General features: G+C 43.0%; 1 protein-coding gene across 1 annotated transcript in view; it reads right to left on the bottom strand.

The window, feature by feature from the left end:
- Positions 1-9,783: 9,783 nt before the first annotated feature.
- Positions 9,784-25,643, bottom strand: part of CMYA5 (cardiomyopathy associated 5) — a 73,331-nt gene continuing 57,471 nt past the window's right edge. The window contains exons 10-13 of the mRNA XM_060235866.1: positions 16,348-16,481; positions 14,481-14,580; positions 13,774-13,947; positions 9,784-10,156 (exon numbers count right to left, since the gene is read on the bottom strand). Of these exons, the coding sequence (XP_060091849.1) occupies positions 9,904-10,156; positions 13,774-13,947; positions 14,481-14,580; positions 16,348-16,481 (661 nt within the window). The 3' untranslated portion in view covers positions 9,784-9,903. The remainder of the gene's footprint in view (positions 10,157-13,773; positions 13,948-14,480; positions 14,581-16,347; positions 16,482-25,643) is intronic.

The raw sequence follows: 25,643 nt of genomic DNA, 5'->3' as shown, positions 1-25,643 counted from the left end.
TCCCACCAGAGATCTGGAAGCATGGGGGCATAGTACTACATAGCACACTTCACGAAGTACTTGTCACCTGCTGGGAACAAGGCAAACTACCACAGGACTTTCGTAATGCAATCATCATTACTCTATACAAGAACAAAGGGGGAAAGTCAGACTACTCCAACTACCGGGAGATAACCCTGCTCTCCATCGCAGGCAAAATCCTTGCTAGAATGCTCCTGAACAGACTGGTGCCCACCATTGCAGAAGAACTCCTCCCAGAGAGCCAGTGTGGCTTCAGAGCTAACAGGAGCACCACCAACATGGTATTTGTTCTCAGGCAGCTCCAAGAGAAATGCAGGGAACAGAACAAGGGTCTATATGTGACTTTTGTCAACCTTACCAAAGCTTTCGATACCGTTAGCAGGAAAGGCCTGTGGCAAATCTTGGAACGTTTAGGATGTCCCCCAAGGTTCCTCAGCATGATCATCCAGCTACATGAAGACCAGCGAGGCCAAGTCAGACACTGCAACGACCTCTCGGAGCCCTTCCCAATAGGCACAGGTGTAAAGCAAGGCTGTGTTCTCGCGCCAACTCTCTTTATGATCTTCTTTAGCATGATGCTTCAAAGAGCCGCAGTAGATTTAGATGATGACGATGGTGTCTACATCCGCTATCGCACCGATGGCAGCCTGTTCAACCTGAGGTGACTAAAGGCCCACTCCAAGACAATGGAAAAACTTATCCGAGAGCTACTGTTTGCTGATGATGCTGCACTCGTCTCCCACTCGGTATCAGCTCTGCAGCATATGACGTCCTGCTTTGCAGAGGCCGCCAAGCTATTCGGCCTAGAAGTAAGTCTGAAGAAGACAGAAGTTCTCCACCAGCCAGCACCCCAGGAAGACTATCACCCTCCTTTCATCACTGTGGGCGAATCAGTTTTGAAGACAGTCCTGCAGTTCAGCTACCTGGGGTGCATCATCTCCTCAGACGCCAAGATCGACAAGGAGATTGACAATAGGCTGGCAAAGGCAAACCAACTGAATAAAAGAGTGTGGAGCAATAAGCATCTGAAAAAAGGCACAAAGATCAATGTTTATAAAGCGGTTGTGATGACAACCCTCATCTATGGCTCCGAATCGTGGGTTTTATACCGTCATCACCTGTGACTCCTTGAGCGCTTTCATCAGCACTGCCTTCGCACCATCCTCAACATCCACTGGAGTGACTTTGTGACCAACACTAAAGTCCTCAAGCGGGCGGAGGTTACAAGCATTGAAGCACTGCTGTTGAAGACACAGCTGCACTGGGCAGGGCATATTTCCAGGATGGAAAATCATCGCCTTCCCAAGATTGCCCTGTATGGCGAACTTTCCACCGGCCATCGAAATAGAGGGGCACCAAAGAAGAGGTACAAGGACTGCTTGAAGAAATCCCTTGGTACCTGTTGCATCAACCATCACCAGCGGTCTGACCTAGCCTCAGATCGCAAAGCATGGAGGCACACCATCCACCAGGGTGTCTCTTCCTTTGAGAACGCATGCATAGCTGGTCTTGAGGACAAAAGGAGATTGAGGAAGAATCGCACTGCTACAGCACCAACCCCAAATCAGACTTTTTCCTGCAGCCACTGTGGCCGGACCTGTCTGTCCCGCATTGGTCTTGTCAGCCACCAGCGAGCCTGCAGCAGACGTGGACTACAGCACCTTTCTTAAATCTTCGTTTGCAAAGTCAAGCCAAGAAGAAGAACACCAAAATTAAACTCCTCCTGTAGTTATTAAAAAGGATGAAAGTAGTTCACTGGCTAAGTATCTGCACAACAGGTTGCTTTTAAAGGCATGGGAAACACAGCCAGTAAAAAGCTGCAAGTCCCTCATAAATATCCTTTTTGGGATAACTGCAGAAAAGCTTGTATGAACTTCATATAACTTGCAATTAATTCATTAATTGCAGTACAATTCTCTGCTACCTTTCACAGCAATTTCCCCATGTTTCAACCAAAGAAAAGTATGAAAAATAGTTGCCAAAAGATTTTTATGAAACCAAGCAAGCTTGGTTATAGCTTGAGGCAGGGTTCCAGTAGTAGCAGCTGAAGGAAGGGCCTACTAAATGTGTCAGCATATTTTGAGGTAGAGCAGCTGCCAGGGCCCAGTGTGGGTGGTACACAGTGCTGGCATTCCTGATGGCAATGGCAACAGCACTCCCAACTGCATACACTGGCCAGTGCTGTTGAGGAAGGAATGTGTATGTGGTGCAGGCAATTGAACATGGGCATTAGGGGTGCTTGCAAGCTGGAGAAGAATACACAAACAGATAGGTGCATGCAGATGTGGGGGTGAAAAGAGAGGAACATCCACTTTCCACCCCCATTTTGGCCAGCATGAGTTTCAGAGAGATTTTTCTGAAAATGAATTTACTTCCGAAGAAGAGGCAGGTTTGAGGGAGTGCCCTGGAAGTGACATCATAGGAAAAGGTCGAGTTTTGGTTTAGTGTGCCCCGGAAGTGACATCACTTTGTCCTTGACACCACAGGAAATGACATAATTCCTGTCTCCTGGCTCCACCCCCAAAGTCTCCTGGCTCCACCCCCAAATTTTAGTGGGCCACGAAGGAGAAGTGTAAAAAAAACCAGGCCATGGGAAAGAAAAGTTTGGGAAACCCTGCAGTAAAGCTTTTGACATAGTTCCCAATGATGTTTTGTTGGATAAATTAGAGGACTGTTGACTGGACTCTAGGATAGTTAGGTGGATAGGGAACTGGTTGGAGAACTGCACCCAGAGAATAGTTCTCAGTGGCATTTCATCTGATTGGAAGGAAGTGTCCGGGGGGGGGGGGGGGGTGCCACAGGTCTTAGTTCTCAGCCCAGTACTTTTCAATATTTTTTATAAATGATCTGGATGAGGGGGCGGAGGGACTATCCTTTAAATTTGCAGATTACACCAAATTGGGAGGAGGAGCACACGCACCAGAAGATAGAGATATAATTCAGTGAGATCTGAGAAAAGTGAATAAAATGCAATTAAACAAGGATAAGTGCAGAATTCTACATCTGAGTAACAAAAATGAAATGGGGGATGAAGATGGATACTAGATGGGGGACATACTTCTAGGAAGCAGTGTGTGTGAATGATCTTGGGGGTATGGGTGGACTGTAAGCTAAATATAAGCAGGAAGTGTGAGGAAGTGGCAAAAAAGGCTGACACATTATTGGGGTGTATCAACAGAGGCATAACACTCAAATCACAAAATGTCATAGTCCTGCTGTACACCACATTGGCCACATCTGGAGTATAGTGTGCAGTTCTAGAGGTCTCACTTCAGAAAGGATGTGGACAGAATAGAGTGGGTGCAGAAGAGAGAGATGAGGATGATCAAGGATCTGGAGACCATACCCTATTATGACAGGCTGAAGGGCTTGGAATTGTTCAGTCTGGAGAAGAGAAGGTTGAGGAGGGACATGATTGCTCTCTTTAAGTATTTAAGAGGCTGTCACTTAGAGAAGGGCAGGTAGCTGCCTTTGCATAGGTGTGTGCACACACACATGTTGCCAACAGTCACAGCTTGTAATGCCAGAGTTAGTGGGTTCTGCCTTTCATTCTGTACACTCAAAAAGTTTCCCCATATTATTAGATTGTGTGACTCTTTCCTATTTTTCACAGTAGCTGATAGCACAGCAGAGAATCCCCCAGTGCTTGGCAATATAAAAAACAGGGCTTTGCAGCTGCTTGGCAATTAAAAAAAAAATCTTGTTGATTTCAACATCAGGTTTCCCCCCTTTGCCTGTATTCCTTTCTGTTCCTTTTCATTCAATGAACTAATGCTAAAATATATGTGCAAAACCTGAACCACAAGGATTCAAATGGAAGGCACTTGCTGGACGCTACAGCACAGCTGCGATAGGGCAATTGTGTAATTAAAAAAAACCCTCTGGACATCACTCCCTACATGTCACAAGTGGTTCCACCCTGATTTAGAAAAGTGATTTTTTAAAATTGTAGCTGCAGAATAAATAGACTGGAGGAAAAAGAATGGTGCGTAACTTGGGCACAGAATCCAAAGTCAAGAGTGAAGGCTTTCTGCTCTGAAAATCTTCAGTAAGGTATGTGTGCATAATGGTGTCAGTGACACCTGCAGGTCCACAATACACAATGCAGTTAACACATGAAGTCCTTGGATGATGTAATGTATTCCTCCCTGGGTTCAAAAGTATTGGGCTTTACTCAGAAAGTGCAATATGCCAGGGCTCTATAGTATATAGACCAATGGGGTGTGGTGGATAGAATGATGGCTTTGGAGATCTGGGTCCCACAACCTTTGGCCAAATCTACTTCATATGATAGTTGTGAGAATTAATCTTATTATAATCTTTTAATGGGAAGTTTTATGTATCTCCTACATTTGTTGACTGATTAAAGTGCACCATCAGAAAAATCACACATGAATTACAATTATGTCATTTAGACTGAGAAACAAATGTGATAAACAAAATCAGATTTTAATAAACTTGGGCAAAATGGGGTGATGCATGAAGATTATGGTATTTTTAAAAGATCCCATGGAAAGGCACACTTTTCTCTTTTAGAGTCTGTTAAAAATGATTAAAATGTGTGTTTGGAGAAATGAGGCAGAAATAAAGCTTTTGTTTTAAATGTATCATCCCTCTATCTGTAGCGGAATTGGGGGGGGGGTGTTACCAATGCATCAGCATATACCATTCAGTACACTCGCAACACTCAGCTCTGTTTGATATACATTGCACGAAACTGACACTGAACTAAAGCATGAAGCTTTAAGTCTGGTTTGCAGATCGATAGCATCTGTACTGCTAAGATTCCGGTTCAGCACTCTCTTGACAGCAGAAACTAATGCTTCTCCCTTAGATTCAGCTGTATATTTCCAACTCAGAACCTAAGGATTACTGAGGCCAATCCAAGCCTATTGAAGTCTGGCTTTTCACTGACTTCAATAGAGCTTATGGTGCCTGCAGCTGCAACCAGAAGCAATTACCTTACAATAGAGAAACTGGCAGTACAAGAAAATAAGGGTTTTCTAGGAGTCCATAGCACTGTCTGCAGTTGAGTATGTGAATAGTTAGACAGAGTCTGAGAGTACTGTAACTGTTTGCAATTCAAATATATTTATCCTGTCCTGCAGTTGGATTTGGATGAACTAATTGTGCAGGTTTTCAGCATGATTCTTGTTGAACTGGAGAAAACCCCTCTGAAATTAAATGAAGCCTGCTAGGAAAGATCTGTATATGGCTGCTGTGGGAGCGTATTGGCTAGAGTCTGTCAGAAGTCCCCAGCCTTTTGGAGCCTGCAGGCACCTTTGGAATTCTGACACAGTGTGGAGACAGCAGCAACAAAATGGCTGCCACAATTTATTTTCACTCACACAGTGAAGATCCTTGAGCTGTAGTGGCAGCTGCTGCCAAACCAATATTTTTTTAAAAAATCTGTACAGGCAATTAAACCTTCAGTGACCAATCAAAAGACTCACTGGGCAAAAGCCCCATTTGACCACACTCACTTTCTTAAAACACTTGGCAGACACTAGGAAACCTGTCACTGGTACCATGGCACTCACCAACACCATGCTGGGAACTTTGGAGACCCTTGGCCTATACCATCAATGATGTCTAATGGCCATAGTATGGGGAAATCTTTGCAAACATTGCAGCAGTCTGGTCTGAAGCCTTTTGTGAATACATCTAATCTTCAGGCAGGTATAGTTTTATGCAAGTTATAGATCAGATAGTTTCTTGAAGTTTGTGTCTGTTCCCTGGCTTTGAACTCCCTGCATTGTCTTTTGCAAGTCAGTACCATAGAGAGAGTTGAGCAACTGAACTGAACAAATCAGTCTGGAACACAGGAAGGGGGGAAGAAATGGCTCTGGAGGATGCACACTGTATGGTGTAAATCCTTTGAACTAGATTCCTCTACCTAAGGATTGCTTTGGTGATGAGGGACTGCTTAATAGATCATGTGGTGGCTTTGGAGAACAGATACCCAAGTCCCCCCCCTAAACAATGCCTGGAATGTCAAGAGAAAGTGCTGTTGAACCATTTCACAGCTTACAGTCGGGAAGTGGGAGAGATTGTCCTTGAAAAACATCCTGACCACTGATCTTCCCCAACCTTTCCCGATGAAGTCTTCAGGGCCATTTTTTCATAATATTTCATATTTAATACCTGTTGGGAGTTGGGACCCTGATACATGTTATTCAAAATCATGACTATGTTATGCCCAATTAACACATATTGATCATAACATCACTGCCCCATTGGATTATGGCATCACATGCCTTTGCAGCATTATTGCCACTCTCAACTCCTCTTACGTGAATAATGTTTGAGGTCACAATAGGACCAAGGGGTACTTCCCAAGCTACTGATGCTAGCTTGATCTGAACAAGTTGTGCATTGTAGAATCACGTGTTTCTGGTGTTTTGGGGGAGCTGGTGCTGCATGGAATCTGCAGCTATCAGCACAGGTGGGTGTTTTGACTCTTAATTGAACCCTACTTCTCACTAAAGTGGCAAACCTGTATGTGGGTTGTACCGCCTCATACTGGGGTGGGGTTCTCAAATAACTGAACATTCCTCCATTGGTAAAATCCCCTCCACACAGAAAACTAGATGTCAGGGAGAAGAGCTGTAGCCTGGTCTTTCCCCATACATGCTAATTTTCTTTGAGGAATTATTTATTCCTGCAGAAGACTATGCCATCATGTGAGCCCTGTGATGCAGAATAAAGCAGTATATCTCAGACTCATTGAGAATAAGGCTTAAATGAGGCCTAAATTCTAAAATTCTAATTCTAGTCTATGGTTTATCAAAAATAAAATAAAAGAAAGGATGCTAGGAGAATCTTGTACTATTAAGGGTGTAGAGAACAACCCCCCCCCCCACCCCAGCTTTAAAAGCGTGGGGGGTTTCCTCCCTGGAAATGTCAGGGTGTTAGTTCAATTGTCTGCTAGATTACAGCTACATGCATACTTATGGCCCCATTAGGAAAACTAGTGAATTTGGTGCTAGGAAGTCGCCACAGGATTCCTTGAGATTTCCCAGAATACCTTCCAGGAGGGCTCCCAGGATGCACTTGTGACCTGGGAAGATCAGGTCAAGAGGGTGGAGGGAGTGATGTAAAGGGGGTGCAGACACAGGTTTGATAACAGCCCTTCCTCTGAGGAGGATGGTCTATTGGTGCTGTTTCTTTGAAGGGAACAGACTTCTGAGCAATGATCAGTTGTGGTGGCCATCTTTTGCTGACCATGCAGTCTCTCAAGTAATGAGGTGTAGATAGGAACCTTGTAATTTTTTAAGACTGCTAGTAGGAACCTTGTAACTTCGTAAGATCACTAGATTGCATTTATGACCAGCTTTCTTTTGAAATTTGTTTGCTGATCTAGTGCTATGCTTGAGGATGCTTGTAAATATTTCCTTCTCAATAATTTTTTTTTTTACTTTGGAGGTAGGTTCTCATTCTCTGTACCACCAAGATTCCCCCTCCATCTCACTAGTGCAAGAGGAGGGCCCAGGTTGGGAGGAAAGCAGTCAGTGTCTTCACCAGGGGAGTCCCAAGGTTGTATTTGTCTCTGGTAACCAATTGTTGGATAGTGGGTGACACTGAGACCAGGCCTCAGAATGAGGAAGGAGAACTGGAATCCCTGTCCTCCCAGTGGGAAATCCCTAAAACAAGCAGACGGTGGTGGTAAACCTGCCAAGGAGGGATGGGCAGACCAGGGTCTGAAAATCAAAGCAGGACTGTTCCACCACAAAGGGAAATAAATCTTATGCAACAGGTATGTTTGTGTTATATACCAGTAAGTCACTTCTAACTTACGGTGACCCTATTAATGAATAATCTCCAAAACATCCTAGTTAACAGTGATGCTTAGGTCTTGTCTTCCTAAGATTGAGTCAACCCATCTCATGTTGGGTCTTCCTTTTTTCCTGCTGTCTTCAACTTTTCCTACCATCATTGCCTTTTCCAGTGAGTGTTGTCTTCTCATAATGTGACCAAAATACAATAGCCTCAGTTCAGTCATTTTAGCATCTTGTTTGATTCAGGCTTGATTTGATCTAGAACCCACTTATTTGTCTTTTTTTTGGCAGTCCATGGTATCTGTAAAACCTTCCTCCAGTAGGCCCTATACTCTCTGTAAGCTCTTGGAGAATTGGCTATATCAGGGGTGTGGCCTAATATGCAAAGGAGTTCCTGCTACAAAATAGGCCCCGATTGTATGTATTTCTGTGACCATTGACTGACAACAATATCCTTGGCTCTGAGAAAAGGGGATGTTCTATTTATACTGATTGACATAGAACTTTCCCCTGCAGTTCCACCTTTTTGTTTGCTGTGTAATTCATTCTTAGCTATCTATCTCAGATAAGTCAGGTGAAAGGTCTGACAACAATATCACATAAACATCAGGGATTATTCTTGGCCACTTCCTGCCCTTTGATGATGGGATCTCATTTAATACTGAATCAAAGTATCCTGATCAAGGCAAGAAGTCTTCCAAACAATTTCAAAAGGAAGCCGCCAACTGCCTGATTACTACAGGGGAACAGCAATCAAGCTCTTTTGTGTAAACCTCCAAAGCATCTCATATCTTTGGGACAAAAACATCAACCCATGTCTGTTGGCCAATAACCAAAGCTTTCAAAAGCTCTTTCACAGGTGACCCTGAGCAACTGATTTATAAACCCAGGATGGGCCATTAACAGTCTCCTGAATTTTAGCGGCAGAAATTTCTCACCATTGTAATTCAATCACAATCAGAAACATTTCAGGTATCCCTTGCAGCCCATTTCTTGGGCACTTTCAGGTGTGTCCTATAATAGAAGGAATGAACTATCTTATCACAGCCTGCATTCTGGGTTCACATCAATGGGGTCCCAGATCCTAAAATTGCATCACAGTCCAAAGTCTACCAATAGGCACCTCAATCCTACACTCTTCTGCTCAAAATTCGGCCAACAGCAATCTTCTTCTATTGGCACCCAGGTGAACTCAGGTGCATAAGAAGGGCATCGCAAGCCTCCCATTTTTGCATTTGGTTTCCCTCCAGAACCAGTTTCCATCATGAATGTGAAACTACTGAATCTTCCTTGTCAAAAGTGGTACAGGATGATTTTCCTCCCTCTATTTCCTCCCTTCCTGGAATTCACCCTTCCTATTTTCCTATCCACTCCCCCTTGTCTTACATTTCTCCCATATCCATTTGTGGCCTGTTTTCTCTGGACTAGCCATGTGAGAGAAATATAATTTGGGTTAAAAACGACTTTAATTGGGTATTTAATTTCACGTAACACAACTACACACTAGGTTTGTGCAAAGTGACTGAGTTTTATTGGTGTCTGTGATGGAATTGCTTGCGCTTTAGTTTTTCTGTACTGATTCCTCATTTTCTAGTCTGTCTCTTGGTTTAGGGCAACACAATTACTTTCTGGTTAAATACTTGTCTCCCATTTTTCTCTCATTCAGACCTTTGTTGAGTCAAACTGGGAACAGTGTGTAAAAAAGTTCAGGGTCCCCCCCATTTACCTTGCACTCATATTTTAGTTCTTCATAGTCACTGATTTGGGTAACATACTTGGTAGGCCTTTGTGCAAAGCAGACTGTCATACTAGCTGAACCACTGGTTGGGACCAGCAGGGCTCTTCTTGTGTTCTCATTGTCAAGAAGAGCTTCCTTGATGTGCACTGCAAACTGCTTCTGAACTATCCCCCCACCCCCTTAAAACATTTGGGGGAAATGCCATAGCAAGGAAGCTGCTGTGGGGAGGGGAAAGGATGGCATTAAGCTTCCTGTGTAGTTCTTTGTATTTATAGCATATATTATAGAGGTGAAAATGACCATTCTAAGCCTTTAAAAAAATAACAATCTGATTGTTTGTCCTGCAGGTATATGGGAAGAAAACTTTCAGCTATGCTTCACAAATTCTGGTAGTTCCATGCCTGTATGGAGGTGAAGGATTCCTGGCTGCTCCAACCCAAAGGCCGGGTGAGCTGCAGCAGTAAATTTCTGCCTGATGGCAAAGAGGACTTGTCCTCGTTCTGCGTTGAAAAACAAGAGCCTTCCAGTGTCATAGTCCAGCAGAATGCCAATCCGGGCTGGCTGTTCCGTCACAAGAACATCACTCATCTCACCATTGTGGAGGACTTGGTAGATGAGACTGCAGAGAATGAAAAATTCAAAGTAAGTAAGAATCCGTTGTGTAGTCCATGGCAATATTTTCTACTGTATCTTACTTGCCAACATTTACCAATGGGAAGGGTACCTGAGAGCAGTGTTTCCCAACCAAAAGTGGGCTGCAGTGGCTGTGAAAGTGGGCCACAAAGTTTTACTCAATTTTTAAGTCAGTGTCCCCCACTTTACTAACTGTGGGTAAATTTCCCAGTGCCTGCCAAAGTGGGGCCACATAGACCACTGCTCCCTTTTGCCTCAGCAGCCTCCAGAGACTGAGGCCTTGTCACCTTTGCCCTCAAGGCAGCACACAGATCTCCACTCTTCCCTGCTGTGATGGGGCCCAAAATAGTTGTTCCCTTGTCTGGTGCAGGTACAGCTGGGTTGAACACCCCAGTGCCAGAAAGCCAGGTGTTCCTTTTGGTAGCCTGCCACCTACTCCATGTTGAAGAGAGCACAGGACAAATTTCTGGGGTGTAGGAAGTGGAGGCGGAAGCAGCAGCCTAAACTTTCATTGCTGTTGAGGTGGGGAGAGGGGCTGTGCCTAGCTCAGGTTCACCTCTGGGAAAAGCTCATAGGGCAGCTGCTTCCTGCCCTGGGCTTCACTTGACTACCTTTCTCTGCCCCCAAGATCTGGAACGCAGTGTGGTGTAGTGGTTAAGAGTAGTGGGACTCTTAATCTGGAGAACTGGATTTGATTCCCCACTCCTCCTCCTCAGGAATTCTGACCTTGGGCCAGTCACAGTTCTCTCAGAACTCTCTCAGTCCCACCTACCTAACAAGGTGCCTCTTGTGGGCAGAGGAAGGGAAAGGCAATTGTAAGCCACTGAAACTCCGGAGGGTAGAAAAAAGCAGGGTATAAAACCCAACTTTCCTTTTTCTTCTCAGGGAGGCTTGGGTGGGGAATGGAGGCAAAGCAAGGAAGTAGGTACCTTAGACTTCTATCCCACTTAAGGCACTGAGAACCCACCTGGGGCAGGCAGAGTTCTAGTCTGCAAAAAAGTGCATGGATTTTCTCCCCTCTGCACTACAGAGGCAAGCAAAACAGAACAAATTATGTTTTGGTTGTTTTGTGAACTCTTAAGGGAAAAGAGTTAATTGTGCAAAACCAAGGATTCCTGCTTTCCTGATAGAGTAAAGGTAAAGGTAGTTCCCTGTGCAAGCACCAGTCGTTTCCGACTCGGGGGTAACATCACATCACGATGTTTTCACGGCAGTCTTTTTACAGGGTGGTTTGCCATTGCCTCCCCCAGTCATCTACACTTTCCCCCCAGCAAGCTGGGTACTCATTTTACTGACCTCAGAAGAATGGAAGGCTGAGTCAACCTTGAGCCAGCTACCTGAATCCAGCTTCTGCCAGGATTGAACTCAGGTCGTGAGCAGAGAGTTTGGACTGCAGTACTGAAGCTTTACCACTCTGTGCCACAGGGCTGCTCTTTTCCTGATTTACCTCCCCCCTTTTTTAATGTCTGTTTTCCCCAAATACCTCTCTCTTCGCCTCCCCCACCCCCCCAGAACTGTTTTGTAGCCTGTACTGTTTTCTCTCTCTAAAAGTCTAGAGTTTTCCAGCAGAATCCTATTGCTCATTTATTTCTGTGCTCTTGATTAAAAGTCATATGATCCATCAACTAAGACATCATCCCTAAGAGAACACAGGGGCTTGGACCAACCAGAATTTGTTATTCCAGTTCCTAGTCCCACAGCAGACAGAAAGGACACCATTTTCTGAACTTCAGTTGACAAAACCTGGAGTTTATAGCCTTGTGCAGTCATTCATTTCCATGCAGAAATCAACACACAGAGACTGCAACTCTGACTGGCACTTGTTTGTCTCCATTCAGGGTCTCAAAAGGGGTCCAGAGCTTCTGAATCCCTAAATCCAAATCCTCCATTTCCACAGGATATCACTCATGCATATAAAGCCTAAGCATGTTCAGGTGCACACATGTAACCTATTAGAGTTGCCAACTCAAGTTTAGGAAATTCCTGGAGATTTAGGGGCAGTGCCTGCAAAGGGTGGAATCTGGGGCAGGGAGGGATCTCAGCAGGGATGTGATGTCCTAAAGTCCATCCCCTGTACTTGGAACCATTTCCTCCAGCTAATATTCCAAGAGAACTCCAGGCCCCACCTGGAGGTTGCCAATCTTAGCTTCCGTGCATGTGGCTAATGACTCCATCCTGGGTCCATGATTTTGCATGTTAATGTGGAAATGAACCACTCCACAAAGCCGCCCATGCCAGCCTACCCTGCAGAGTTGTTGGAAGGATTACTGATGAAATGTAAGCGATGTGCTTTGACCGCTTGAAATGCACAATGTAAATGCTAAATATTCCCGTGGCTGTATTTTAGAAAGAAGGCAGACACACTGAAGTGCAGCATGACCAGCATTAGCTGCCACCTGCTGTGTTGATGATTACAACTGTTCTGTGGCTGCTATGCTAAAAACTCCTGATCGGATTATGGACCGCGGAAGGCTCCCAAGCTCCACAGTGTAACCTTAGCTGCCAGCGTAAAGGACAGAGGGTCTATCATCTGAGCACTCTTCCCAGCCACCAATCATCCTGAGTCTCGGAGTTCTGGATTCACTCCAAGAAACCATCCCTCCTCCTCCTCCTCCTCCTCCTCCAGGCTGTCTGGCTAAATCATCAGCTTGGCCTCGAGTGAAGCTGCTATGGTAGAAATGTATCATATATACTGTAAAATCAGCCCTGGGGAAGGACAGGTGGATTCTGTGGTTGGAGTATTCATTACGGCAGCAAAAAACCCGAACAAAACAAAACAAAACCCAGAGACTCAGGTTTCTGTTCTCCTTTCACTTAATAAAAGCTGGGCCATCCATTAAAAATAGGAAAGAGAACTGACAAGTCATCTCTCATGATTGATAGAGAGATGGCTGCATTCAAATGCCACTTTTGCCGTGGATTCTTTTTAGGGCCTGAAGCAAGCCGAAATTGTTCTGCCTTGATACCCCATCAGTAAAACAGAAATAAGGACATTCTGAAGGCAAGCTCAAAAAAAGCATGTAAAACCACTGCATATCAAAAGTTGTATAGGTAAGAATCAAAGTCACAGTCAGTAGGGTCACGTAGCTGCATTGTGGATCATGTGTCTTCATGTTCCATTTTATTGGTGTAAAATTTGCAGCAAATATTGCATATGTTCACCAGAAGAGCAATTACTATATTTGGAACCTACTCAGCTCTCCCAAGAGTTGACACACAGGTTCCCCGTTCAGATGTCATTGCTGCATATGACCCCCTCAGCTTTCTGGTAAGTCCAAATCTGCATGTTAATCTTGGATACTACTGCCCAGTGCTGAGTCGGATGGTGTGTAACCATTAGAAAGCCAACAACAACCTGCCTATGGTTTGTATGACATCAAAAGAATAAGGAATGGGGCAGGGAGAATATTAGAATAAACAAGAAAGAGTTTTCCTTTAGAATGCTGTTTAATACAGGGTGGCTCTTGTTGGTTGCTAGATGTCAAGGCTGCATTAGTTGTCCTATTGCAGCTGCGCTCAGCTGCTCTTGGGGAATGTATGCAGTTCACCCAAGAGGCCTATCATTTCACAGTCATTCTTTATGGAATGAATTGTCTTGGATACCTCGTTTTGCTAGGACAATACAAGCACCAAGAAGACCTGTTCTGCCCCAGGATACTGTCGGGTGGTGCACTGGAGTAGCAGATCCCAATCTTGTAAGTCTCACAGCCGGTCACAGTGACTTCCCAGTAATGTCGTCCTCGAGAAGACAAAAGCTCTCCCCAAACTGGTGAGATTCTACATGCACAGAGAAAGGCAAATTTGGCATTTCCACATACTGGCTAAAGTCAATAATAATTTACGGTGCAAGCATCAGAAGGGCCAAGTGCCCTTGACTCCACAAGAAACAGTGAAGGTTCCCATTCCCAACAGAAAAATACAAGCCTGTGCTCAACAGCATATTTTACTGCATTTAAATGCATGCAAATAAAAGGTTGCCTAATATTCAGTGTGTTATTTTTAAAGCCATGTAGCCTGGCCACAAAGAATAAGGTCTTTTTGAAATTGGCAGTTTGCTGGTCTTGTTTTGTAAATATACAACTTTAAGTGCAATTAAGCAGGGAAGAAAAAAGCCCAGAAAGAAAAAAGGAAAACTGTCTTCAGCTAACATTAGAGGGGGAAAATACCACACAATGCATTTTCCTTCACCTCTGTTTTGTCTGAATTAAGAAACACTATTAATTTGTTTTCAGCTAACTGTACAGCTTCTAACACCTCAGTGGCATGAAAAGTCTAAATCCCAGGTGGGTGTACTTAAGGGTTATACTTACCCAGAAATTTGGGTTTCCTTGGGAAGGCATATCATGGTTCCATTGGGAGACACTTGCAATGCAGGGTAAGCTGTTTCTCTCATTATGTGGAATCTAGTTCCTATTGTGATTGAGAGGTGAGAAGTAAACATCACATCATTGCGGTATTTGTTTGTAGTGAATCACAAAATAACAAAACACAATAGCAACTGTTGCACCACAGAATTTACCAGAAAGTATTTGTGTTCACCTATAAGGATAGAGGATACGATGTTTTACCGTGCCAAACATGTAATGCTCATCTGGATTCAGAAGCTGTCCCAAGTTTGGCGGAGGAGTCATTGCTCAGTGGTATAACACATGTGTTTCATGCACAAGGTCCCAAGTTCACTCCATGGCATCTCCGGTCGAAAGGATCAGTTAGTAGGTGATGTGAAAACTTTCTACTGGAGATGCTACAGAGCGGCTGCCAGTCAGAATAGAAAATAGGGACTTTGACAAATGAATGGTCTGGTTCTATATAAGGCAGATTCATGTGTATATATGTGTGTTCAGCTTCATACATAGCAAAGGATCATTTATTTATTTATTGTATGGCAGAGTTGCACAAAGGGAAAGAGTTTTAGCCCATCACAGTGAAACTCAGTCCAAGAGTCTGTGTGTGAGTTTCAGTTTTCCTCCTGCACTATATTCTGTTTCAGCTGAGCCACTCTGATCTGCTCTGACGTGGATGGTCTGCTCTGACCTATCCTAATCTTGGAAGCTAAGCAGGGTCAGCCCCACTTACTACTTGAATGAGAGGCCACCAAGGAAGACATGGGTTGCTAGGCAATGGCAAACCGCCTATTAATGAGATCCAAATGTGCCCTTCCATATGTGAAGGTGCTTGCTGCTAGTGGAAGAGTTGCTTTATACTTCACACAACGGTAGTGACTTGGGAGTCATGTGTGGCTCTTTGACATGCCACCTGTGGCTCTTCTGTTCCCTACTGTGGCATCCAACCCAAGTACAACCACTGTCACCACCACAGCAGACACTCAGGGAAAAAGCAAGGGGGGCTCAGTGTGGGATGGGTGGATTAACTCCCCTTTCTTCCCAACCAACTTGCTCTCCTTTTAGGGTATAACCATTAATGACTTAGAGGAGTTGTGTGGGTCAACTTCCCTTCAAAACTGCTGCTTACCTACATTATCTATCCATTTACCAATTCATCTCTCAGGACTAAAAAAGCTCAGTGGAACTAAAGCCCATCCAGATGGAGAAGTTACTGTACACAGTTTTGAGGCTGCTTTGTGTATATTTTTCTCCTCCTTAAGTGTTCTTAGAAGCCCTTCCTGCACAATTGCTTTATTGTGCCAAGAATGCAATTTGTTTTGCATTGTTGCACGCAGTCTACACACAGCTTGCCTCAAGGCAGTGAGTTTCTATTAGGAGTATATTACATTATCAAGAATCTGTTCTTCAGTACAAAAAATGAAGTGTATCATGTGGGTTGTTATGTTGCTCCTCTATGTTTCCACACAATCCTGGGCAAGTCTCAAGTTTGCTGGCAAGGCATCTCACGTATTCCCAAGAGGCTATCAGCAATACCACCCAGTTATAAATCATTTGAAAGATTTACCTACCTAGCAAAACATAGATAAATAGATATGTTTTATTGTGCTTGATCCTATACCAGTTGTCTAATGGCACATTTCCAATGACATCTGTTAAATTACGTCTGACCTTTACGCATGTCAGTCAGCACAATTGGGCCTTCATTACAGACTGGCCTTTGGGGGAGATTGAAAGGAGTAATCCTCTCTATGGAATTCATATAACATGTGTGCCTGTTTTCCTTCTTTCCCAACCTCCCTCCTGGTTAGCATCAGAAAGCATTTATATCTACCTTTTGTCGAGATGAGAGCAGCTTCACTCTGTTCACTCATTCCAAAGACGTTAACAGCTCTCACATAGAAGAAATAATTTATATTTGGTTCTACGTTAACTTTCAGTTCTTGTCTTTTAATTCCAGCCAGAGACCTGAAAAGACAATAATTTATATAAAAGTAAAGAATGGCTAAATCCTGCATGAGAAATTTTTCACTTCCCCCCTGCAGCAATGCCCTCACTAGAAAAACAAACACAGAGCTGTCACCCAAGAAGCTGATAGGCTATAAAGGAGCCACAACCAGACCAAGGAAACTGAGGATAGGGTGGCAAGGAAGAGAAAGGAACCAGATTCCATTTATCTGTCCTGTTTCCTCCATAGACCTCAAGCTACCTTCCTCCATTTTATAAATCTGGAGGGGAAGTTGTGTTAGTCTGTGGCAGCAAAATTGAACAGAAGTCCAGTGGAACCTTAAAGACTAACAGAAATACTGATGAATAATAAATCTTATACAATTTGGCTGGTCTTTTAGGTGCCATTGGAGTTCTGTCTAATTTTCTTCCATCATTTTATCATCACAAAACCCCTCTGAGGTAAATTTGGTTGAAAGATTATGACTGACCAAAAGCACAGTGAGCTTTGCAGCTGAATAGGGGTCAGCACCTGACACTTCCCATTTCTAGATCAACACATCCAATGCATTACCACTCTGGGTCTTAGTGATAGCTGTAATCCATCACTGCAAAGCTGGCAGAGTTTTTGTACTGGTATTTTTCAAACCACGATTGCCTCCTCTTCCTCATGTGAACCACTTTTGAGACTTGTGGATTTCAGAAATCATTTGTGATACTACGCTGGGCCAGTCAACAGGGAAAGTACAAAGTCCCTCTGAATACATTTTCAGGCCCTTGAGTATGCATATAGTAGTTTCATGGCCATATTGTACACTTTTCTTCTTCAGAGATGAAAAGGCTTACCCTACTTCCAAATCACCACCCCTATAAAATAGAAACAAGCAATAGGAGGGAGGGAAAGAGAGGGAGAGAGAGTGCTGAGGCCAAAACAGGAGTGTCACTGGAAGAGTCATGAATGCATCTTCCTATCATTTTTTAACATTACAGCATCTGCAAGTTTTTTATCCCTGGAAAGGTACAAAACAGGCTAATAACAAAGAAGACTGGTGGTAGTTTGGACTGGCTCAACCAACCCATTGCAAAGTGGTTCTGAACTGAAGCACAATCCAATCACAGATTTCTTAGCATTTCATTAGTCTCAAACCTTAAAGGTATTCTGCTTGTGATGTTTTTTGCTTTCACTTTGAGAAAACAGATTTTGCATGTTTCTGCACTGCTTCAAAACTCTGAAAACCCTGACTTGATCTAAGATAACAGCAAGAAACAAGAAAGTAGTGTATACACCACAAGTAACAGTGCCTAACTTCAGCTTTTTAAAAGTATTGCCTGAGTCCATCCTTCAAAGCTGTTGTTTCACTAGTCTTCCACCAGAGAGCACTAGAAACTGAAGAATGATCAGTACTTCTAGTTGCTGGTGTTTTAAAAGATTTTTGGCATATGATTTTTTTCATAAATATAGTCAAAATTCTCTTATGTCTTTAACAAATTCCTTATGCTGAAGAATGTCAACACTGTTCTGCATCAGAGAGGTTTAAAGGAGTAACCTCTTGCTTATTCGCACGTCTTTTGAGATACCCACTTACCATTTAAAAAAAAATCAAAGAGAACTGATTCCCCCCCAACCATAGTAGATTTCAAATGTTTTAAATGCTCTGAACTGAGCTGAACTCATTTTATAGACCTGATCACTCTCACAATGGAATCAATGCAACAAATACATAATCATGTCATTCAACTGCATTTAAACTATAATAGAATGTCAGTGGCCATATTCCCTAATGCCACAAGGCGCATGCCTAATATAAATGGCGAACGTTCCTATTTCTGGTTGGCATCATTATAGGAGATCATCTGGCCATTCCCTGGAAGAACTGATGGAATACAAATAGAGAGGGTATCTTTCAAAGGCTGGAAAATGTTTAGGAAAAAAGCATGATTAATGATCATTTAACAGTTCATTAAATTAGTTAAAATGACAATGGCTTTGTGTCTAACTGCAATCTGCTCACAGCTGGCTTTTCTGCTCCCACTGGTACCCTCAGAATAGCTGTTCCTGCGGCACCAGGTTGCAGTGGGATTGGGGGGCAACATGAGTGAAAATCGGGAGCCCCCTTTACAAACAAAGTACCTTCTGCTGTTGTTCTGCATGGGTGTATCTGAATCCCAGCCAGTATTTAGAAGACAACTGCCCCACTCAGTTACAGTTCAAGCATCAAATGGACTTTGGAGATCCATCATAATGCTGGAATACTAAACTGATAATAGACTACTTCAACTACAAAACAGAATGAAAGATATCTTCTTTTAAATGTCTATACTTTTGATATGTTTATTTTAGGTGTGTTATTTGTTGTCGTCTTTGACAGTGCCTTGGTTCCTCTTTTTAATGGAAGTGCTAAGGAAGAAAATTTTAGAAGTGAATTAGCAGGATAAATGCACTGAAACATTGTCACAGGAAGACAGACTCTAATTTACAACCCCCATAATCCCAGACTTCTGCAAAGCTACAGGCACATTAATTAAATCCAGGAGTGATGTGCAACTGCTGATTTCAACTTCACTTGTGAGTGATGAAAAGCAGCTCCTGGTTTGGGTGATTTTTCAACATTCTTTGTAAATATATTAATGTTGTTTCAAAACTGTTCACCATTTTCATTTTTTGTCTCTGTCTTCTCTGGCCTTGGTCTTCTTTGCCTTTGTTGCTATTTAAACCTTCATCTCAGTCTTCTTTCCCCCATCCCTCTGAATCCCCAGGAGTATCTGTAGGATGTGAGGGAAAGACTCTATTTGTCTGGGACATTCAGTGAATACTAGAAGCCCACTTTCCAAAAAGGATGTGCCTTCCAGTTGTGCAAGAGCATATTTGGATCCAAGCCAGTACTTAGAAGACACTCCCCCTCTCATTAGGTTTCAAGCATCAAGCTACTTATGACAACTGACTGTCAGACATTTTCACTTTCCCCCCTTTAACCTCACTGCTGTTTAAACCAACTAGCTACAGCAACCCACATGTACCCTTCACATCATGCCTACTGTAATGATATTATAGAACTCCGTACACAAAGCTGCCACAGTCAATCAGGTTAAAGAGCAGTGAAAGCACTTGAGGCCAAGGACAGTAAAGGCAAAGAGGGGGGCAAAAAAACATGAAGATGAGAAAAACAGCAGTCCACAGAATAACAGACAGCAAACAACACTGAAACAATGTGAATGTCTGGAAATGCATTTGTTTGGCTGGGTCAAATGTGGTCATGTTGAGGAACAGATGGTCAATATTAGAAAATCTTTGCCCTACCCCTAAATGGCCCCAGCTAGCCTGATCTCATCAATCTCAGAAAATAGCAGGGTCAGATTAGGTTAGTATTTGGATGGGAGACCACCAAGGAAGTCCAGAGTTCCTATGCAGAGGCATGCAATGGCAAACCACCTCTGAGCATCTCTTGCCTTTAAAAGCCAATGGGGTCACCATGTCACCTGCAATTTGACAGCACTTTCTACGACCAGAGAATCTTCAGCAATGCTCCAAGATGAGAGTAGTTTTTTATGTAATGTTAAATTGCAAGCTCCTTAGGGCTGGCATCTATCTGTCTTGTCCTCTTGTAAACCACCATGTACATTTATAGCATCATAATAAATGATAAACCTTGGCAAGCTGGGTATCTGTGCCTTCCTACACAGCATCAGCACACACATACACACACACACACAATATTTTCACATAACAAATGCTGGCAAATGTGGGCTGTTCCAGGAAGTGTTAGCATATGCAGCAGCATGCAGAGGAAAACAAACTTAGCAGGCTCTACAAACTGACTGCAGCAGTCTTAAAGCAGCCCTCCCTCTTGCTGGGGAACCAGTCATAACACACCTACACAGACTCAGGTTTACATGGCGAGCCATTAGAGGCAGGGTGGTTCAACATTCAAACCACAGTATTGCCAACCCTCAGGAGGAAAAGCAGCTGAGAGAAACCAATCCCACACTTTGTCCAGAATTAAAAGTTAATTTTGAGTGTGTATAACTGAAGTTTTGAAGAGCCCCGTGGCACAGAGTGGTAAAGCTGCAGTACTGCAGTCCAAATTCTCTGCTCACAACCTGAGTTCGATCCTGGCAGAAGCTGGGTTCAGGTAGCTGGCTCAAGGTTGACTCAGCCTTCCATCTTTCTGAGGTTGGTAAAATGAGTACCCAGCTTGCTGGGGGGGAAGTGTAGATGACTGGGGAAGGCAATGGTAAACTACCCCGTAAAGAGTCTGCCGTTGTGAAAGCAACGTCACCCCAGAGTCAGAAATGACTGGTGCTTTACCTTTTTTATAACTGAAGTTTATGACAGCTTTGTTAAGAGTATTCTATATTTTAGATTTTTTGGTTTGTATCAGATTTATTTTTATTTTTTAACTTTAAAAACCCTAATTGCATAAGATCTGATTTCTAATATGATGGTGCTTAAAGCTGTCACATTTGTGGGAGTCCTACTCCATACTGTGCTTATATCTCTGCAATGAAAAGGGCTATAGACTATGGCCTAGATTCTATGACAGCCTTCCCCTTATGCCTCTATATGCTGCTGAGGAGGCTTTTATCCACAGTGGCACTTGCTTCCTCTGCCACTAGCACTTGTGCATGCTCAAGACCCATGTTTTTTGAGGAGCCCATACTAAAGCAGAAATGCCAGCAGCAAAGTGAAGAAGAGCCATTCTGGAGGGAATCTTCCTCAGGGGTCGTGGAGAAGTTTAAAGGAACAATTAGAGAAGTGTAAAGGACCATTCTTTTTTTACTTTTTAAAAATGAAAAGTGGAAATTTAGAGGAAATAGTAGACTGTGGCAGTACGTCTTTGTGTAATTGTGTTTAGTGCCATAGCTGTTACTGATTTTTAAAAGGCCCTCAAAAAGCATTCTAGTGGCATGGAAAGGGAAAAGAAGCAGGAGAAATGGATGCTGATGGACAAAAGTGTGCACATAACTTGTATGGATGGTCCATTGTCAAGATGAATGCCTGCGCCTGCAGCAGTAGTGATGGAGTAATGGCAGATCCTCACTGTGCAGATGAGGGAATAGTGCTCTACCCCTGACATACTGAAAATACGCTCCTTGGCTACAGTCAGGAGTGTCCTAGCAATTCCTGATCTACTGTTTTATTAAGAAACAAGAGCATCTTCTCTCCTATAGCACAGCTGAACAACACTGATGTGGCTACATGATCAGTTTTCTCTTCACCTAGCTCTGAACCTGAGAAGTCTCACTCCGGAGAGCAACTGCTCTACAGTACAGACTGCTGAGCAGGAAGCTGTTTTTTAAGATTCAAACCTGAATAGTAACAGCAAAGAAGGTGAGTTTCTCTATCACCACCCATGGGAATGCATTATGCGGGGCAGGATTCCTTCTCTCCTTTTCAGGCTATGTTTGGCTGCAGAAACACAGTGCAGATCCAGGTTTGGGAAAGCAGGCTTCTGTCAGGCCCAGGGGTGTCTGTGGCATCGAACTGAAGCCTGAATTGGGTGGGGTGTAGTGGGGGAGGAGTAAGGGCTCCCTGCTCACAAGACTCAGCAGGCCTTTTGCTAGCATAACTATAACAATACTATGAAAGAGAAGAGATAATTTACCAGATATTGATCATGGCAAAGAGAAAGGGGTTAATTCGTTTCTCAGACTCTGGGATCAGCACGAGTCTTTAATATATCTCCACCTATCATGAACTGTTGCACCATATAATTTCTATCATGAAGGAAAGGGGTGGGGATCGATCCTGGAAAATATTCTGAGTGTTACGGATGATCTGCAAAGCAGACTCTATAAAACACAGTGACATGGTGCTGGAACGATAATCGCTCCATTGTTCGAGGACAGCATGATGGATCCTGGTGCTTTTTCAAGATGTTTCCTTTTGTTCATGCAGTTGCTACAGGACTTAGATAGGAAGCTGAGGGCCTGTCTGTCAATGAAAGGGGCAAAAGATATTTGATTTAAAAAAAATCATTCTGCTCTAAAATAGCAACTGCTCAAGAATGTGCTACCCTTGCCTTTTTCTATGTGTGAAAAACCAATTCCTATTGCTTTTAATCATGGCCTATCAATAATAGGGCTTCTTAATGTATTTAAAATATTTCTATCTCAGCCCCAAGTTAATGACACTTAAGGCATCCAGTGAGGTTTAATTCACCTCTGTCCTCATCCAGCCTACTGTTTTTTCTTGCACTCCACCTGAACAGAGGAGAGGTTGTGGCTCAGTGGTAGAGCACCTGCTTTGCATGCAGCAGGTTGAAGAGATTAGGCAGTAGACAATATGAAAACCTTAGCCTAAAACCCTGGAGAGCTGCTGCCAGTTGGAGTAAGCCAGTGATACACACTCATGGTGCATTCACACTACACTAGATAATGTGTTTTACATCCAGATTTTTGCTATACAGTAAAAATCCGGATGTAAAACACATTATTTAGTGTAGTGTGAACGCACCATCAGTGTTTCAAGAGCCACATGTGGCTCTTTGACATGATGTTGTGGTTCTTCTGCGCACACTGTACCCCAATGTATGACCAACCCATGTTACAAGAAAGTATGGCTATTGCCTAGAGAGGCTTGTGGTTGGCAGATAGTCACCACCTTGAAACAGCTGCCACAACCAGGACTGGAGGATGGATAAGCAGCAAGCCTCCCAATGCTGGCCCAGGACACATTGATGAGCAGGCTTAGTAGCCCTGTAAACGTTACAGTGAAGGCATACATGTCCTGTAAGAAGGAGCCAATGCCTGTTCACTTTGCAGCTGAAACCAGGGACTAGTACTTGGATAAATGTGCAGTTTCAATCTTACATTCATGCACTGAATATAAAGTGACAATTACTCCCTGCGCATTTAAAGAAAAATATACATATTGTACATGCATTCCCTGAAACTTGTGAATAGAGCTACTATAAAGTAACTTCATGTGTTCAATAAGACCTTCAGTGCTTAATAAATTTATTTTTACTGTTCGCAGTATAACTACTTGAATTAGTAGGGATGAGAAGGAAATGAGTTCAGTTGTAATTTCTTCTATGCATTTGGAGGATGAGGCTGGATTTCAGACCTGACTTCTCAGGCTAGAAGTTAGTTCTGTGGAGACTGATAATCAAGACAACTCTTCTGTCTTGGCTCAGACTGACTTTGTCCAGCTTCTTCCAAGCTGCTCACAGCTCTGGGTTCAATTAACTTCGTCCATCTATGATAATTCAACAGTCTATGATGCTTTTTATCCTGCAATTAGCAGGTGAATCAGCCTCATTTACTAAAAAAAAAATAAATGAAGAGAGACAGTCTCCAATAAGGTCACACAGTGAAAGTTGTTTCAAAATGCTCGGTGTAATGTCCTTCCTCTGTGTAAATAGCTGCTTTCCTTCCAATAGATCAAATCAATGAGAAAAATATGGGCAAAAAACTGAACTTTCTCAAAAGCTGTCAGAAAACAGTTTCTCAAAATCTTCTTTAGAATCTCAATGTATCCAGGCTAATTAGAGCATCCAAGCAAGAATTATACAAGTAAAATGGGAAAATGTAATTTTTAGGTTAAGAATACAAAAGATATTTCCTATTCAAAGGCTGTATCAATCCCATTATGTACAAAAACAATTTGCAATTTACTTTGATTATCTTGTGGACTGTATGGATCTTGCTGATTCAGCTTAATTTGTTCTTTTTTATTTAAGAGGAAGATATAATAAGCTAATAGAACTCCTCTGCCCTTGCCTGGATGGCCCAAGCTAGCCTGATCTCATCAGATCTTGGAAACTAAGCAGGGTCCAGCCCTGGTTAGTACATGGATGGGAGGCCACCAAGGAAGTCCAAGGCTGCTACAACACAGAGGCAGGCGGCAAACTATATCTGAACATCTCGTTTTGAAAAACCCTATGGGGTAGCCATAAGCTGGCTGCAGCTTGACTGCATTTTCCTTTACCACTGCCCTTTTTTTCCTACAAAAACATCTGAAGAAATGTGCATATACATGAAAGCTTACTCTTTGTTTTTCTTAAAGATACCACTTGACTCAGATCTTGTTCTGCCAGGGCTTTTTTTGTAGCAGGAACTCCTTTGCATATTAGACCACACAGCCCTGATGTAGCCAATCCTCCAAGAGCTTATAGGGCTCTTATTACAGGGCCTACTGTAAGCTCCAGGAGGACTGGCTACATCAGGGGTGTGTGGCCTAACATGCAAAGGAGTTCCTGCTACAAAAAAAGCCCTGGTTGCTACAAACCAACATGGCTGCATCCATCTCTATGGACCTCTAGCTGTGGTTGAACTAAATGACTGATAGTCTTCCATTTCTTTCCTGTTGTATGCAACAAGGTATATTAGCCAAGGTATATTATTTGTTATTATGTGCAAAAAGGTATCTAAGTTCAGGAAGTGGAAGGTATCTTAACTGCAGCTTGGGAAGATACACAAATGGGAATGCTGCCATGTGGGAATGCAAAGCACAGTAAAATCTACCGACAGAACACCTTCTGTCCATGAATGAATATTTTGGCTTTCAAATATCACAGAATTCTTCATCATAAAACATCACTGCATTTCTGTCCAGAATGCAACCCAGGTTTCACTCTCTTCACAGTCTCACATATAAAATAACCCTTTGATAATCATTTTGTAATCTAAGGTTGTAAACTGCTTTCATCCAGATAGGTCTCCATCAGAATTATAATAAACTCTAAGGGAAGCTCCAGAGGAAACAAGGAAAAGTAGCCCTTTCTCAAACACTTGTGAAAAACCTCACCAAGTATTTTTTACGATGGGTAAAAAGTATATGCTTCACCATCTTCCTCTACATATTCCAGTAATTCAGGAATATACAATAATATTCTTCTACGACTAACTCCCACCTACCCATCATAACCAATGTAACCATTTTTGCTCAGTAAGACATACATCAGGACTGTTGTTAAAGAAAAACTCTTGACCTACACATCACTGGGTATGATGCTATCGTTGCACAACCATCATTTGCAACTGGGTTGGTCGGTCTGCACTAGATAATCCAGTTGCAAATGATGGTTGTGCAACAACCGCAACTGGATTATCTAGTGTGAACCAACCAACTCAGTTGCAGAAGGTTGCTAAAGCGCAACAATAGTGCTATATTCAACAATGGATGGAGGGATGTAGACAGAAAGCTTCACTTGCTTGCAGCACAACAATTGTCCTATTTTA

Source organism: Heteronotia binoei, chromosome 4 (genome assembly GCF_032191835.1).
Source record: "Heteronotia binoei isolate CCM8104 ecotype False Entrance Well chromosome 4, APGP_CSIRO_Hbin_v1, whole genome shotgun sequence".
NCBI classification, from domain to species: Eukaryota; Metazoa; Chordata; class Lepidosauria; order Squamata; family Gekkonidae; genus Heteronotia; species Heteronotia binoei.
This window is presented reverse-complemented; position numbering and strand designations above follow the sequence as displayed.